This window comes from Sturnira hondurensis, unplaced genomic scaffold, assembly GCF_014824575.4.
Source record: "Sturnira hondurensis isolate 20B ecotype Veracruz unplaced genomic scaffold, ASM1482457v3 Scaffold0014384, whole genome shotgun sequence".
Lineage (NCBI taxonomy): Eukaryota > Metazoa > Chordata > Mammalia > Chiroptera > Phyllostomidae > Sturnira > Sturnira hondurensis.
The window spans coordinates 4,965,903-4,984,522 of record NW_028087015.1 but is presented as its reverse complement, the minus strand read 5'-3'; the positions used below and the strand labels follow the sequence as shown (position 1 = coordinate 4,984,522).

Sequence of the window (18,620 nt, the reverse complement as noted above, 5' to 3'; positions counted from 1 at the left end):
AAGAGAAATGCACAGGAAACCAATAGTAATGGAAAGGAAACTGGGACTCAGATCAAGGGAGTGGACCAGAAGGAAGAAAAAAATGACCAAACAGAAAAGAATAAAGAAACAAGAATTTTAAAAAATGAGAGGCTTAGGAACCTCCAGGACATCTTTAAATGTTCCAATATCCTAATTATAGGGGTACCAGAAGGGAAGAGGAAGAGCAACAAGTAGAAAACTTATTTGAACAAATAATAAAGGAGAACTTTCCCAATCTGGCAAACGGCAATAGACTCCCAGGAAATCCAGGAAGCTCAGAGTCCCTAAGAAGTTGGACCCAAGAAGGAACACACCAAGGCACATCAGAATTACATTAGCCAAGATAAAAATGAAGGAGAGAATTCTAGAAGAGACAAGGGGACAGTCACCTACAAAGGAGTTCCCATCAGACTGTCAGTTGATTTCTCAAAAGAGACCTTCCAGGCAAGAAGGGGCTGGAAAGAAGTATTCCAAGTCATGAAATCCAAAGACCTACAGCCACGATTGCTCTGTCCAGCAAAGCTTTCGTTTAGAATGTAAGGGCAGATAAAGTGCTTCTCAGATAAGATCAAATTCAAGGAGTTCATCATCACCAAGCCTTATTATATGAAATGTTAAAGGGACTTTTCTAAGAAAAGGAAGATAAAAAATACGAACAGTGAAAGGACAGTAAACTCACAGTTGTTAACAACCACACCTAAAACAAAAGCAAACTAAGTAGACTCCTAAAACAGGAGCGGAGCCACAGAAATGGAGATCACATGGAGGGTTAGCAACAGGGGAATGGGAGGAGGAAAAGGGGGGAGAAGATACAGGGAATAAGTAGCATAGACGGTAGGTAGAAAATAGGGGTAGGACAAGAATAGTATGGGAAATATAGAATCTAAAGAACTGTGACATATGGATATAAACTAACGGGGGGAATGGTGGGTGAGGGGGTATGCAGGGTGGAGGGGAATAAAGGGGGGAAATAGGACAACTGTAATGGCATAATCAGTAAAATATATTTTAAGAAAACAGCGAAAAGAAAGAAAAATTCAAAAATCATGAGGATGGTGTAAAGAGCCTCTGTGACAACTTCAAGCATACCCACATTTGCATCATGGAGATGATGGAAGAAGAAGAGAGAGCACAAGAGATTGGAAGTCTATTTGAAAAAAATAGTGACAGGAAACTTTTCTAACTTCATGAAGGAAATAGACATACATACAGGTCCAGGAAGCACACAGAGTCCCAAACAAGATAGACCCAAAGAGGCCCATGCCAAGAAACATTATAGTTAAAATGCCGAAGTTAAAAGACAGAGAGAATATGAAAAGCACAAAGAAAAAAAAGCAATTATCTACAAGGAAGCTCCCATAAGACTGTCAGCTGATTTCTCAAAAGAAACTGCAATCTAGAAGGTATTGGTGAGAAATATTCAAAGTGATGAAAAGCAAGCACCCACAGCTAACATTTCTCTACTCAGCAAAGCTATTATTTAGAATTGAAAGACAGAAAAAGACTTTTCCAGACAACAGAAAACTAAAGGAGTTCATTACCACCAAAGCATTATTACTTAAAATATTAAAAGTACTTCTTTAAGAAAAAGAAGATAAAAATATGAAAAATAAAATAGCAATAACTAGATATCTGTCAACAATTGAATGTAAAAAACGAAATGAATGAACAAGCAGAGCAGAAACTGAATCATGGATACAGAGAATGTTTTGATGGCTGACAGATGGGAAGGGAGTCGCCGGAGGATCGGCCATAAAGGTAAAGGGAGTGAGAAGTACAAATGAGCTGTTGCGGAATAGTCGGAGGGGTGTAAATAGCATAGGGAATACAATAGCCAAAGAACATATGTGCATGACCCATGGACGTGGACAACAGTGTCGGAATTGCCTGAAGGTGGGGTGGGGGGGGACTCAGTGTAGGGAACAGAGGGAGGAAAATTGGGACAACTGTAATAGCATAAACAATAAAATACAACTTAAATTTAAAAAATAATAATAATAATTGGTAAATGGTAATTTTTTTTCAAATTTATTGAAAGCTGTGAACTCACAGATCCGAGAATCTCAGAGATCTTCCAAGCACAGGAAACAGGAAGACTTCATCAATGTGTACCATAATCATATTGCCACTTCAGTCCAGTGTTACAGGGAATGTCTTTGGAATAGTCAGAGGGGAAAACAGGTAAAAACGATAGCAAATTTCTCATTAGAAACAGTGCAGGCAAGCATCTTTAAAATTCTAAAAGAAAAATACCATTTGTTTTAATTTCATAGTACTAAAACAATTTTTAGAATAAATTTTTATTATTGAAAATAAAAAGTTTTATTTAATCTCTACCTAATTTGTAAAGTGCTTGTTTTATTTTGATAATAATAGATATCTTTTCTTCTGATTTTTTTTTTGTTAGAACAACTCAGCAAAATAAAATTCCGGTTTATTGTTGGACAACATTGTTTCACACATACATCAAACAGGCCAAAAAAAATAAACAGCAACTTCATAGACAAAAAAAGGAAAAAAAAGCAACCTTTTATCTTTGGCCTTTTTAACCATCTCATACAAACCAACTACTTATAGTACAGCTAAGTACATACACAAAAAGTTACTGGAATGCTCGGAATAAGATTGTTTTTTTGTTGTTGTTTTTGCTTTTTTTACAAGGTTTTTTTTCTCCTTTGAGATTATAATGAACATGGTCACAGCACAAGTAAAGGTGGAAGTAGGACAGGGAACGCTCCAAAGGCTGGTCTGGTCATCTTGAGCTCATTAAAAATGGCTAACCCCTAACAATATGCACAAAAATATAAAATGTAAATAAAAAATACAAACAAATTTTCCTTTTTAAAGTACTTTTAAGAAAAAAAGCAGGGCCTTGGAAGTTTTGGTTTTTTCCTCCCCTGTTGCAAATTCACGTTGTGGTTTTGGTTGGGTGTGGAGAGCACATGTCATCTGCGGGTGGCACTGCCTGCGGTGGGCGGGCGGGACTCTCTACTCGAAGGTGACCACGTTTAGATTCTGAGACGGGAAGTGGAGGGTGAATAGGTCACGGCGGCCTTTTTTAAGTTTAACTTTTCCCTTCTTACTGTCTAGTCATCCTCGTCGGTCTTCTGCTTCTTGGTGTCAACATCGTCATCCTCATCATCTTCAGCTGCCCGTTTGCCTATAGCTGCCTCAGCTTCCTCATCTTCATCTCCATCCTCTTCCTCACCATCGCCTTCCTCCTCCTCTTCGTCCTCCTCCCCTCCTTCTTCCTCTTCTTCATCTACCTCATTGTCAGCCTCCTGCTCCCCATTTTCCTCATTAGCGTTGCCATTAGCAGGTGCATGTCTTCCGTTCTCTGCCTCCTCCACTACTTCCTTCTTCTCCTTTAAGTCCTTGGTAGTGATCTCGGAGCTGCTATCAACGGCCGCGTCTGGCATGGTGGGCACGCCGGTGATCCTATGCAGTGAATTAAAAAAAAAAAAGCGAGAGTTCGAGGACTCTGGCGAAAAAGCCGCCGGAGTCCGCTGCGACTTAGGAGGCGCGCGGCGCAGGTGGCTGCAGCGAGTTGAGAGGCAGACGCAGGAACGATGCAGAGATGGCTTTTCAGAGCAGCCAGTGGGCTGATTTTTCTTTATTCAAGGACAATGTGAAATATTTACAGGGTATTCACATAATCAATTCCTAACAGTATTATGGATGAATCCTGAAAATCTTATGCTAATTGTCAGATTTGTTTTACATTATCGTTATAATATGACAATACTTTTTATGCTACTGCTTCAATGAATCTACAAAAGTATAGGCTTGAATGCTTTATAATCATTTTAAAAAGTTTTCACATTTGTTACTTCATGACTTTCCATCTGATTCCCACACAGCCCCCCCATTTTGAATTGATGAAGTGATTTCATTTTTCTCATCTGCATTTGATATATAGTGATTTTTAAAGCTTGGAGATGAATAATAAGAAATGGCCAACCTATTCAGAAGCTGGTTTGTTAAGGAAATCAGATAGGTCTAAATTATTATGAATATATTTTTACTGATATTCTAATAAAAGCATTGTAAAAGGTAATTTGTCCCTTTGCCTCCTAGAAATCTTCAAAACTTAATTCTTAACTTTTAATCTTAAATAACAGTTTAAAAACAGTGATTATAAATTATTACTTCTCATTTTACAAAGAAAGCAATTGTACTGTTAAAGTATGTCCCTATCACTTATCTGCTTATTAGTTATATGTTGTCACTCACTTATTTTCAGCCAAATCTGTTTACCATAAGATCCATTTCATTTAAAATGTGTGCAAATCCTGATACACATTCGTCCTCTTAAAAGCAGTTCTCTTATGTTTACTCATAGTCAGGCACTAAATAATCCTACCTGCCCTAGTTACACAACTGCTACTTTTGACCTCACACAATGGCAATACAGTAGCCTCTTCAAAACAAACGATTTTGCTGTTGTGTTTGTTTCATGTGCATTTGTGAATGCTTGCCATGTGCAAAGCATTGCTCTTTGTAATTAGTGTTTACTCTGTGAGCTTGAATATCTGCCCACAGAACCTATCTGCTGGTGCATGTTGATCAATAATACATACTCTTTAAAAATATTCAATTCCATTAGCAAAGCCAGTTTCAAATGGGAGGATTTGTTTTTTATCTGTGCTTTGCTCAAATTCTACCTGTCTCTCCAAGTTCTAAATGTTTTTTGCTGCTTGTTGATATGCATCCCTTACCTTCATTTCTAGGTGATGCTGAAATACACAAAAGGCTGTCGTAAGACATACATTTACCTAAGGCTGACTGTATAAAAAGTAGTAAATATTTTAAGTTGCAGATTTTATACAACTTTCCTTACAAGTGAGACTAAAAATCAATGTTAAACCTTTCCAAAATCTTAGAAATACATGGTTGCAATGAGTAATTTAGCTCTTACAACCTGCAGTTGCAAGTGACATTAAAACAATGCAAGAGGTTAGGAAATAGTGAAATGAAATAATCCAAGGTATCATAGAGACTCAAATTGATAACCAGGCAGCTCCTGAGATAGCAGTTCTTTTTGTGATAGAACTAAAATGTTAATCAAAAAATAGTTTGTGATCCAGGAGTTAAGATTTTTCACAGTAATAGTAATCAATAGTAATAGTAACCAAAATAATAGTAATCAAAAGAAAGAAAATTCTACTGAAAAAGCCCTTGGAACTAAATAGAATGATGGCTTCTGAGTTTTGGTTTTGGGGATTTCAGATTAATTGCCTACTGACATCAGTATTGTTCTTGAGTATTAAAAAGTGGGTAGCCTCACTATTTCTTCATTATTTACTTGCATTGTTACTAAAAAACCTTAATCAGGAAGAGTTCAGTAACTTTGCCCATGTTTACTTGCAAACTTTAACAAAGTGGCATTGATACAGTGTAAATAAAGTCTCTATGCTTATAGATGAAGAATGTGGCCTAGTTTGGAAGAACTTATTTTCAGTAATTTAGATAAGACCCCAGGGACCATCACTAGACTTGTGTTCTTTCTTTTCCTTTCTGCTTTTTTCTTTTTCTCAGTAAATTATTCGTAATGCGAATTTTGTTTTTATACAGAGAGCCTATCTTTTGAGGAAAGGGGAAGTAAGCCTTTTCAAAGCATTGTACTACATAAGGAAGTTCCTATTTTGAAGAGGTTTTTAAAAAAAATAGAAAAGTAATCTTTATTTTAAAACCACAAAATTATAATGTGAAATATCCTTTCTTGAAGGTAGCCTTTACTAACATGATATATATCTTTCCAAACATTTTGTATCCATATATTAACATCTGTACGTAGTTCACAAATTAGAAGTACTATGCATTTTATGATGCTACTTGATTCTTCTTAAATATGAAAAATACATGAGCATATTTTCAAGTGCATAAATTTAAATTTGCATCACTTTTTAATAGTGTATGTGATGCCCTTACCCTGAACGGCGTCTGTCCCGCTTACCTCTTCAGAGCAGTTTTAATGGGCGGCCCACAGACACCTGGGGGTTCCCCAAACCCTTCCAGGAGTATAGCCATTTCATAAAAATCCGAGATTTTTTTTCATCGTGTGAGCATTTGCACATGCAAAAGAAATATTTGCTACCCGGTGGTGGGTATAACTGCTGGCATTCCAGCAACAGTAAGGGCACTGACAGCATAGTGTGCTCATAGCAGCCATGCTCTTCACTACCGTAAATCCCCGTGTTGGTGTTCTTTGGAGCCACTGCTATTTAAAATCTCCTTGATGCAGTAAAAAATTAATTTGATTAATTTTGAGTACAAATTTTAAAGGATTTCATGCATTATCATTTGGGAATGAAGAATTTTTAGAAAAACAATTAGAAAACATTTAATAAAATGGCAATAACTACATAACTATCCATTTAAATCCAAATAGATTAAATGTTCCAATCAAAAGACAAATGGATACATACACAATAGAATACTACTTGGCTGTAGAAGAGAATGAAATCTTACCCATTTGCAACAACACCGATGACCCACAGGGTGTCAGGCTAAGTGAAATAAGTCAGACAGAGAAGAATAAATACCATTTGATTTCACTCATATGTGTAATCTAACAAACTAAATAAATGAACAAAACAGAAACAGAATCATGGATACAGAGAACAAGCTGGTAGATGTCAGATGGGAAGGGGTTGGATGGCTGGTAAAAAATGGTGGAAGGATTAAGAACTACAAATTAGCAGTGAGAATAGTCATGGGGATGTAAAGCTTAGGGGATATAGTCAGCAGTATTATAATAACTACTCTGTACAGTGTCAGATCGGTACTAGATTTATCGAGTGATCACTTCATAAATTACATTAAGATCTAACCACCATGCTCTATGCCTGAAACTAATATAATGTTGAATGTCAATTGCAATTGAAATTTTTTTAGTGAAAAGAAAAAAAAAATTTTACAGCTTCATTAAACTTTTGAACAGTAGGGGATTTAGACAATGGGGGGGAAAATCACGACATTGCCTCCTGTGCATGTGGTACAACTACAGGAGCTCCAGCTGCCAGACTGGAGCTAAACAAGAAAGGAAGCCTGAAAAGCTCCTAAAAATTGGTGGTGGTGAATGGGTTTTTTAAGTGGCATGTGTTTTGGTCTATTACCTATATTATTTTACTTTTCATGAATATGAAAATATTACAGATGTTTGTTGGGTTCACTTGAGATGTTAGTCCTCAAAACTGTTTTTTTTAAAAATTTCTATAGCTGTGTTTCTCTGTCTTGGATGTACATTAGAATGACTGTGAGAGCATATTTTAAATCTTGGGGCCTGAAACCGGTTAACTCAGAATCTCTAGAAGTGGAACTAAGACATCAGCATTTGTTAATAAAGTTCCTCGGATAATACCCAGTGTGCTGCTACAGATGCTGTTGGGGAGTGCGTGGGCCAAATCCTTGTAACAGCCCCGCTGAGTGGGGGTGGGGCCACAGCTCATTCCGTGGCGTTGAGCTGAAGTAGACCAATTCTTATCTAAAAGTTTTTTGTGTTGCTCTGTGGTCCTTTTCCTGGTTCTCAGGGCACAGAGCATGCTTTTTGGAGAAGCTTTTCGTGTGCATGCTTGTTGGTGTTTTCCAGGTTGCCGGTTCCTTCGGCTCCAGATGCGGGATGTATGACTTGAGAAGATAGCCGGGGCACTTGGCACTGGTTGTCCCTTGGTTTTGGGGTCCCCAATCAGTCTGCCTTCTTTCCTCCACCTTCTAGAGTCTGAAGTTTTTTATATAATGTCCAGGGTTTTTGGTTATACAGTTCAACCTTGAACAACATAGGTTTGAATTACGTGAATCCATTTATATGCAGATTTTTTTCAACAAGTTTTATGGAAAATTTTTTTGAGTTTTGTGAGAATTTGAAAATTTGCAGACAAACCATGTAACCTAGAAATACCAAAAAAATGAGAAAAACATATATGTCAGGAATATCTAAAATATGTGTAGATACTTATCTGTTTTATTATTTACTACTATAAAACACGCAAATTTATTATAAAAGTAAAATTTTTTAAAACTTAACACCCATTAACACAACACTACATGGCATTATTCACAATTGAGAGAATTGTAAACAAATGTAAAGATGCAGCATTAAATCATAATACTGTATGTAAAGATGCATAAAGCTAACTGCAGGATATGCTCTACTTCTGTAATAATTCTGTAGCTACCTCCTGGAGCTGTGGCGCTGGGCTCAGGTGCTGTCCAGTATCTGCTTGAAACTCCGTGCAACGCTGATCCCTGAGCAGTTTCTCTCTCCAGTACATTGTGCATCTCAATGAAAACTGATCTCGTGCAATCCTCATGTATTTTTCATCATGTTCGTTCAGTACTGTAAACCTTGAAATACCATGGGACCCATACCAAGTGCCACTGGTGATGCCAGAATTGTGCCCAAGAAGCAGAGAAAAGTCATGACACAGCAAAAAAAGTCGAATTGCATGAAATGAGAGGTCTGCTGCTGTGGTTCCCACCATTTCGAGATAAAAGAATCCAGCATAAGGACTGTCATAAAAGAAGAAAAGGGAATTTATGATGCCATCGCTACAGCTACACCAGCAGGTGCAAAAACTAGATTTTTTGCGAAATACCTTTTTAACTTTTATTGAAAGTGCAGCTTTTACGTGAGCGCAGGATTGCTATAAGAAGGGCATACTAAAGACTCTAATGTGATTCAAGAAAAAATGAACTCATTATATGAGAACTTAAAAGGAAGGTGAAGGATCAAAAACTGGAGAATTTAATACCAGCAAAGGTTCATTTGATAATTTTAGAAAGAGGTTTGGTTTAAAAATATATCAAAGTAACAAGAAGTAGTTTCTGCTGACCAAGAGGCAGCAGATGAGTTCCTAGACATCATTAAGAAAATTACTGAGGAGAAAGGATATCAGCCTGAACAGGTTTCTAATGCAGACAAAAGCGTTCTATTCTGGATACAAGTACCATTTATTAGTGAGGACATTTATTAGTAAGGAAGAAAAACAAGCACTAGGATTTAGGGTAGGAAGGAATAGGCCAGATCTGTTTTGTGCAAATGCAGTTGGGTTTATGATCAGGACTGCCTTGTCTGTAAAGCTGCTAAACCCTGAGACTGAAAGGAAAAAGGTGAACACCGGCTGCCAGTCTTTTGGCCATACAACAAGAAATCTAGACAACAAGAACCCCTTTTCTGGATTGCTCCCATCGATGCTTTGTCCCTGAAGCCAGGAAGTAGCTTTCTAGCAAGCGACTGCCATTTAAAGTTCTTTGGATATTAGACAATGCCCTGGCCACCAAAACCTCCTGAGTTCACACTGAAGGTACGTCTCCGTGATCTACTTGCCTCAACACAATGTCTCTAATTCAGCTTCTAGGTCCAGGAGTCATAAGGACTTTTAACAAGGCTCATTCCACTCGACACTTCTGTGGAAAAAATAGTCAATGCTATGAAAGAGAACCCCACTACAGAGAACATCGTGAAAGTCTGGAAGCATTGCACCACTGAAGATGACATCGTTGTTACAGAAAAAGCTGTGAAAGCCATCATACCAGAACAATAAATTCCTGCTGGAGAAAACTATCCAGATGTTTTGCATGACTGACTAGGATTATGACAGAGCCAATAAAGGAAATCATGGCAGAAATTGTAGATCTGGTTAAAAAAACAAAGAAAGTGTCGGGGTAAAGGGTTTCAAGATACGGATCTTGTGGAAATTCAAGAGCTAATAGACACCACACCAGAGGGATTAATAGAAGACAGCTTGATGGAGAGGAGTGTTTCCACTCCAGACAATGAGGAAGAAAATGCAGAGGTGGTGCCAGGAAACAAATTGACATTAGACAGTCTGGCAGAAGTGTTCTGGCTGTTCAAGACTGCCTTCTTTAACATGGACCCTCTGTGGCCTGGGCACTGAAACTAAAACAAACAAGTGGAAAAAGGATTGATACTATTTAGAAACAGTTACAGAGAAACGAAAAAGCAAAAAAGACAGAAATGACTGTGCATTGCTGTGGAGCACACTAAACGTGTCTACCTGCCCTGCCTCCCCTTCTGCTGCCTGCCCCACCTCTGAGACAGCAAGACCAACCCCTCCGCCGCCTTCCCCTGTCCCTTGTCCTCCTCTTCCTCCGACTCAGCACGAAGACAAGAGGAAGATCTTTATGATATCCACTTCCACTTAATGAATAGTGAATGATCATCATGCCATAGAGTTAATAAACTTAACTGCTGTGTCCTATGTGATAATAACTAATAAATTTATTAACTGTATGGTACTGTGAGGCGTTTTTGTGTCGTCATTGTTTAAGGATTCATCGTGTAACGCATTGTGTGCAAGATTGGTGTGGATGTGGATAGCCTGTCCTCACATTGGCATAAGGTGAGTGGTATTTAACTTAAAATTATTAACATGTTGGGGTTTTTTTTACTATTTTATAACTTTGCTTTTAAAGGATTATGTTACTGTATCTTATGCTTCTCTTGCAATTGGAGAAACTAAGTATCAGCCTATCATCACAGGTGAGTGGCTTTTTAAAAAATGTAACAGTGTTTTCAGTGTACTATATTATGAATATGACTGTAATACTGTATGACAAAATTTTTGTGTTTAAGTCATTAATGTACAAGCTAGTTTATTATGAACCAATAGTATCAATTATACATGGTTACCATAAATCAGTTTATTGCTACTTCTTCATTATCAATGCATGAATTGTTATACCCCATAAAGAAATATGACTTTCTTTTTCACATCGTCTCATTTTTTATGTCTAGTGTTAGTGACATGTATCATATCTACAGTGTATCGTGTAGGGCAGTACTGACGTAGGCACTGACAGATGATGTGAACTTACGGTGTGGATAAATACAGTACAATCCTGTAAACGTGCTTTCTCATTATTTTAGTAATCACAGCTTTTCTCTAGCTTGCTTTATTGTAAGAATACATACAGTACAAACAACATAAAAATACGTTAATTGACTGCTTATGTTTTCAGTAAGACTTCTGGTCAATGTAAGCTGGTAATACGTTTGGGGGGAGTAAAAAGTTATCTGTGGATTTTTAACTGCATGGGGGACATAGGGGCAGGTGCCCTTCACTCCCACATTCTTCCATGGTCAACCGTACTTGGCTGACAGGATCAGAAAAATAATTATCCTCCCATTATTTACAGTAGACAGGCATCTACTTCACATCTGCCTTCGCAGTGTATTTTTTTCAATAGTACATTTATTTTAATTGTACCATATTTTGTCATGTATAGTGTACACTTTTTTGCCCAATTTTTGAGGGAAAAATAATTATGTACANGCATGGGGGACATAGGGGCAGGTGCCCTTCACTCCCACATTCTTCCATGGTCAACCGTACTTGGCTGACAGGATCAGAAAAATAATTATCCTCCCATTATTTACAGTAGACAGGCATCTACTTCACATCTGCCTTCGCAGTGTATTTTTTTCAATAGTACATTTATTTTAATTGTACCATATTTTGTCATGTATAATGTACACTTTTTTGCCCAGTTTTTGAGGGAAAAATAATTATGTACATTATATACTTATACATTATAAGTATGGGTAGTACTAATTCTCTATAAATGTTTTTAATTCTTTTGTTTGTGCTTATATGTTAAAAGTATAACTCTAGAAAGTAGTAACTATCTAAATGCAGAATAATACTCTGGAATATGATAATCTGTTTTGTTTCTAAATGTAAATGAATAATTGAATTAAAAGATGAAAGCAAAAGATTTGCTTTCTCAGAGTTTGGGCCAGAATTGTGGGTGCACATTATAAATGGTAAAATATGGTAATTATTACATTAGAAAGCTAGTTGTTTTCTGAAGGATATGTACCACCTGGTAAACATGGTAGGTATTCTATATTTTTTCACATTAAATCAGATAATTCAGGTTATTATGTTAGTTTGGAATTTTTTATATGAAAGTGGCAGTTTTGAAAATGCTATCAGTGCCTTCCATGTCTCTTAGTTCTGTTGACTGTAGGCACTGTTACATTCACAGAAACGATGTCTGGGTTTTTAGTGGATGTGTGGCAATGATTCTTCTTTAGAGGGTCTGTTTCATTTATTTCCTCAGAAGACGGTATTTATGGCTGTGATTAATGAATATCTACCACAAAGCAAAATAGACTCTTTTTGTTTGTTGTTTGCTAACTTGGTTACTTTAAACTTAAGTCTGTTTTTAAGCTCTGGTAGACTGTACAGTTGGAAATTATAAGTCCCTTTTTTTCCCTTTTCCGCTCCACAACCCTCCTTTTAAATTTCACATGATAAATAATACACTTTTTAAAAAATTGCCCAGGCTGGTGTGGCATCAGCCAGAGAACCAAAGGGTCGCCAGTTCAATTCCCAGTCAGGGCACATGCCTGGGTTGCAGGCCAGGTCCCCAGTAGGGGGCGTGTGAGAGGCAACCACATGTTGATGTTTCTCTCCCTCTCTTTCTCCCTCCTTACCCCTCTCTAAAAATGTATATACATTACATCTTTTTTTAAAATAAAAAAATATATACTAGTGTAATATTATGCCATACCTCGTGGGTTCAGTATAGTGATGCTTTTCCTGTTGATTAATCTGTTGGAAATTTAAGTGTGGTGATGTGATAAATTAACTGTTCACATTTTTTATAGCATCAAAATAGCATTTAAACCTTACCATTTTTATTGTATTAGTGGGAGTGACTTGTTGGACATCGATTTAGAGCTCAGCTGCTTTTTCATTTATAGCAGATAATTCAAGAAAGTCACGTCCTTAGTAAGAGGCCTATTTCTTAGTAATTAAAATAATGCTGAACATTACTGTATGTTGCTTACAGGAACAGATATTTTTTAAATATTCATCTCCAGTTTCTGTGCATGTTATAGAACGATACCTTCAGGCTTGTGAATGTAGGGCTTTGTGTCTCTTTGTGTCTGCACTTGTGTTTGGCGGCCTCTCTCCTGTCCATCTTCCAGGAAGATGAGGATGAAGCCACTGCCTCGAGTTTGTGCTGTAGCTCAGGAGTGGTCACAGAGGGGTTAACTGCAAATATGTGCCACCTATGCTGCTGCCTCTCAGATACATTTTCCATTAGTGGCCGTTATTTTAAAATCTATTTACATTGATCAAACAGTGCTGTGATTCAGCTGTTTCGTCTACCTAGAATGAAACTGAGGATCAGTAAGGAAAGAGAAATTCTGTGCAGCCATATTGGGCACAAAAACTCGTGTACTTTAAGCCTTGCAGGTAATCAGGTTTATCGAAAATGAGAGGGATGTACAGCTTAAAGCAATGGTGTGTTACTTTTGAGTTTTTAAATCACCAGGAACTTAATGATAACACTAATAGTAACAACAGTACCACAAGCTGAAAACACACCTTTTAAAATGGGTACACATCATAGTCATAAAATTGTCTATGCCCTTCAGTCTACTAATTCTGAGACAGTGATCCTAAAGAATTACTCTGAAATGTAGAGCAAAGGCTGTGTGGAACACAGGCACATGGAACAGTGTGTGTGATCGATTATTCAGCAAAATCGTAGGTACAGTTGTCTTTAAACTGTAGTTACCTCAGTGTGTCTATAACAAAAACATTATGACACAGATTTAAAATTCTTAAACTGTATTAGTTCTCTCTGTGTGATAATGCAAATGCAAAGAGCAGTACTGTGTGTGTGTGTGTGTGTGTGTGTGTGTGTGTGTGTGTGTGTCCAGCCACAGGCTCAGAAAAAATAAGAGGCCAGAATGTTTTCTGTTGACTATTATCTTTAGGGAATGGAATGATGGTCTATTTTTAATTTAATTGTATTTCTTTTGGTTTCCAAATATCCCAGTGGGACAGGAGGAGTTTAAGCTGGTTTTGTTTTTTATTTATTTTATTCATTACTTGTATATCTCTTTTTAAACCAGAAGAGGATACATGAATGTGAATACACAGCCATCTGGGGTGGGGTGGATGACCCGTTGGCCCTGAGGGCCTCACTGCTACTAGAGTACCTGGTTCTCCTAAAAGGAACCCTGGACAGCTATGTTCGAGTGCTCTTCGGTATTCCTTTTAAGATACTTAGTGGCAGTTTTGGTTCTCTACATGGATGAACCCTCAGCTGTTGAAAAACCCGGCTGATCATTCCACTCACACTCAGGCCCTGGGAAACTGAGGTTAGACAAACTGAGTGAATTTCTTTGACAAACTTCCACAGTGAGCCTGTTTTAGAGTCTCTTGTAAGAAGGGAAGCAGAAGCAGTTGTGTTGCTGTGGAAGAGATTATGCGGAATTTTAGTCTCTTAGAAGAGGGACCTGTTTTGCCCTTTTGATACAGTATGGCTCCTCTCTGTCCCACAGCTGGCCCTGAAGGACCCAGTGCACACAGTGTCCCTGCAGCAGTTCATCTACGAGAAGCTCAAGTCCCAGCAGGAGCTACTGGGAGAGCAAGGCTTCCAGTCCCTCATGGAGACAGTGGACACAGAGATCGTCACCCAGCTCCAGGAGTTTCTGCAGGGCTTCTGAGAGCACACGGCAACGCTTGGCCGCCTCCCCTTCCCGCAAGCCAGGGAACCCGGCCTGCCATCTGTGTGGAATAGTCTGCTGAGACGTGGTGAAACACTGTGTAGGAAAATATAGAAGCCAAGACCACACTTTTTTACTACAAAATTCAGTGAATAAATATAAATTCCACATAGCTAAAATCACAGACCTATTCCTCAAAAGAATTTAATTTTATATTTATGAGGAACTCTGTGCTTACTAGATATAGATTTCATGACAGTAGCCACTTAGTTTCCTGTTAAGAGAAGAAACTATTTGATTATTTTTAAATCATGTGCTCTTAATGTTTGAGAAGATGAAGGGTAATATCTGAGATGCTTTTCTGCAACCAAAATTAGTTAAATTTGGCTGCCTTATCCCTTTTTAAGCTAATAAAACTACTAGTTTGAAAAATGACAAAGCTGTTCAGATGCAATTAAAGAAATTTGTGTACCAGGCAACACTGTATAAATAGTGACAAATACACACTGCAAGTGAGTTGCTTTCATCTGACACAGAAAATGTGTTTTATCAGACAAATGCTTTTATTTTCATTCTAGTAATTTGATACGGGAATTAGTAAAGGGATGTTTTTCCTCATTTTATGTGGAGTATTTACATTTAGTCTTTAAATGCACACTGTAAGGCCTGCAGTACCAGGAGGGAGACTTCCCTCGAGTCATGATTTGGTCCTAGTTCCTTTGTTCCTCTGAAGGCCTGGAGCCCTGGGGACACCAAGAAGACCCATGCTGTGACGTGGCTATTGGGCACTTAGCCACGAGTGCCGGGCACAGGCTCCCGAGTGCCAGGCTGCACCTCGGAGGACCCAGCAGCAGTCCCCAGGGTGCCAACACGGACGTCACAAGTCTTCCTTGTTCCGCCAACACATAGCACCAAAAAAGGGGCCAAGGGGGAAGCCAGAGCCTTACTGTGTTCTGCTTGCCATTTATTGTGAGGAACCTTTAGAGCATTTTTAAGGAAACATTCAAAAATAACATTTCTCTGCAGAGTGGGGTACAGTGTATGCTGCTGCCCCTTTGTAAGCTGTGGAATCAGTATGGCAGCGTGGATGTGTGAGCAAAAGAAAGGAAATACAGTCCAAATTAAATTTTCCAAAGATACTCCACCTTTGATTGGTCTGATTATTTTTCTCCACCAAAAAAAAAAGAGTTAATAAAAATTGCCCAGTGAATTTGAAAGGGACACTTTCATGCTCTGGTGGTGGCACTGTCCTAAAAGTCGGTCCGTCCCAGTTACCCTTTCAGTTTCTATTTTCATTTAAAGACTAAAGGCTTCGTTACTTTGCTGTTGCTTTATCTTTATTACTCACTATGCAAGACAGATCTAAGACTCATTTCTTTTTGTTGACCTAATTATTTTCATTTGAAGCACTATTCTCATTAGTGATTATCAGAAATTCTCAAACATGCTCAGGTTTTTCAGTTATGGTGAAATGCTCATCTTTCCAGTTATGGACAGATTATGTTGTAGTGTTATACAAAATACTACTGAAATAGCTACTTTGAAAATAAAAAAGTTATCTCTGGGAAAGAGTTCTTTTTTTTTTGTTTTGTTTTTTAATCAGAGGTTAAAATAGGCTTTGTGAATAGCTCAGGAAAAAAATCCATGTATCTTAGATTTTTAAGTTCTCAGTTAAGACATAAAACATAACTGTTGTTTTATAGAATTCTGTTTATTAATTCAACCTTCCAGCAAACTTGTTAGGTTTTGGACGAACAACTGAGCTAGGCCCCCAGTTGAACTGTGGCTTCTGATACAAGGTCTGTCCCATACACATTCTTCTCTTATTTCACATTCCAGAGTTCTCCCACCCTCTGATGAAGGCCCCTGTGGCTAACAGCAACATTTTAGTTTTTGTGAGTTGTTCCTTTCCCTCCCTCCCTCCCTCCCTCTCTCATACACATACACACACATTTGAGGAGCCATGTCTTTACATGTTAAAAAATGTTACAGTTTCCATGGAAAAGTCTTCCCCTTGGGTCTGTATTTTACCTATTCCTTTATTCAGCTGGGATATGCCGAGTTTCTGTTTAGTGCCACAATGCCCGGCGAAACGCTGGGACCAGAACAGGACACTCACCTCACGGAACTCCGCCATTCCGTGGCAACACACCAGCATGATGTGAGAAAACAGCCGTTCTGGTGGTGGGGCCTGTTCAGGAGCTCCCGGGGAGGACGGTTGTTTACGGAAGAGGAGGGTGCTGGCCCTGTTTCTTTTGGTGTCCCTTGAAAACTGCTATCAAACAGCACGGTTTGCTGAGGTTATTGAAAAGTAAAGGTCACGGTACTAAAACTGGGCAGCTCTGTGGTTCCAGACTTAGACCTGTTTGAAACTCCTGTGATCATCAGTGAGATGTTGAGAATGTTGGAAGCTCTATAACCTCGTAAATAATTCCTAATAACCTGAATTAAAACATGAGGCTCACCAACTACGGGTAATGGGCTTCAGTTCCTCTGACTTGATGAATCCCAGCTGAGTAGAAATGTGAACGTTGTTTCAGAGAGCCAATGAGGAAGACAGGAGATGCATGTCGTGAAAGACGAAATTAGTTTCTTCTCCCAGTCTTAGAACACGAATTTGGATCTGTGGGAGCGTTGAAAGTATCATGAACACCAGGATACTCGTCATTTAGATTTCACCAAATTCTTTCATTTTGCCACATTTATCTCTCTACATACATACATACATACTGTATGCACTTAATTCCATTGCATCATTTGAAAGTAAGTTGCATACTCTGCACCCCCGATACTTCAGCATACCTTTAAGAATAGCATTTCTCTACACATCCACCAATTACTGTATGCCTAAGAAACATTAATAAACAGTTTGAATTCTGGTTTTTCCAAATGCCCCAAAGATGTTTCCTACATGATGCTTGTTTGTTTTACCATCCACAATTCATTGAACATTTGCACGTTGCATTCGGCTGTTTAGTTTTGAAATCTGGAATAGTCCTTTTTGCATGTCTTTTTTCATTGGCTTTTCTAAAGAACCCAAGACAGTTGTCTCATAGGTTGTGGGTTATTGTGCAGCGCTCCAATTGTTTTCTCGAGATTGGATCCAGGTTAGTGTTCTCTGGCTGCCAGACCTCATTAGTAGTGTTTGCTTGTCGGACAGCACATCCGGAGGCAGTGAATTCCGGTTGTCTCTCTGCTGATGCGACAATGGCTAAGGTGAAGCAACATGATAAATACAAGTTTTCAGAGAGAACCTTACAGTCCTAGAAATTTCCAGTGGTGGTTTTGTTTTTTTTACTTTAGAGCCGTTTACCACTACTAGCTTGCCTTTTATTCAAAAAGAGTTCCGCAATTTTATTTTAACCTAGAAAAGTAGTGTGACTGAGCAGTGTAAGAGCTATATTGAACCTGGCAGTTTCATCAGTCTTGTCTCTTAAGCTCTACTGCGGTTAGGGCACACCTCCTAGCCAACAGTCATCGACTTCTCTTCCCCCCTTCTTTTCTCCTTCCCTCTGCCACTCTCCCCACACCCCGTTGTGTTTTTAATAGGCATGTAGCTCTTTGTGAATGCCGGTGGTACCTGAAACTCACTGCTAAGTGTAAAGTAATGAAGGCAAGCATCACCTGACTTATTTCATTACCAAAACAACCTTTTTGAATTTGTAAACTGTTGGCAAAGAAGCAAATATGCAGGAATATTTTTTAACTTTATAATACTTTATCATATTTGGGCTGAGCATAAAGGGCAGAAACAGGCCTGGCTTTAGAGTGTTTTAGTGTGATTTAGGATGAAAAGCTATACCATATCCACTGGCAAAATGAGGAGAGAAAAGAAAATCATTTCCTTAAATGTGAAGCTTTGATGTTGGTATTGCCATTGGACTGTGACATATGGAACGGCAGTTTAAAGTCACCTTTCTTCCCTTATGAAACTGCATGCTGTCCCACATGCATCCAAATTAGACAGAACCTAGTGTCCCATGAAGTGGTGCAGACTAATCTATCTGGTTATCCAACTTGAATTTGCCCACAGTCCCCTGCTGTTGTTTGAGTTGAGCTTTGGAGTCCGTGGGGTAAGTATCTGAATGCCCTGGAAAAGGACCAG

At 38.4% G+C, this 18,620-nt stretch overlaps 2 protein-coding genes across 4 annotated transcripts in view; one reads left to right on the top strand and one right to left on the bottom strand.

The window, feature by feature from the left end:
- Window positions 1–15,720, top strand: part of IPO11 (importin 11) — a 185,143-nt gene extending 169,423 nt beyond the window's left edge. For 2 of the 3 annotated variants that reach the window (XM_037062876.1, XM_037062880.1), the window contains one exon: window positions 14,351–15,720. In XM_037062876.1, the coding sequence (XP_036918771.1) occupies window positions 14,351–14,515 (165 nt within the window). In that variant the 3' untranslated portion in view covers window positions 14,516–15,720. The remainder of the gene's footprint in view (window positions 1–14,350) is intronic. The other variant, XM_037062878.1, reaches the window with a different exon arrangement.
- LOC118998616 (prothymosin alpha-like) lies at window positions 2,920–3,583 on the bottom strand. Its single transcript, XM_037062881.1, has one exon. It carries the CDS (start codon window positions 3,438–3,440, stop codon window positions 3,108–3,110), a length of 333 nt encoding a protein of 110 aa, XP_036918776.1. The 5' UTR covers window positions 3,441–3,583; the 3' UTR covers window positions 2,920–3,107.
- Window positions 15,721–18,620: the final 2,900 nt, after the last annotated feature.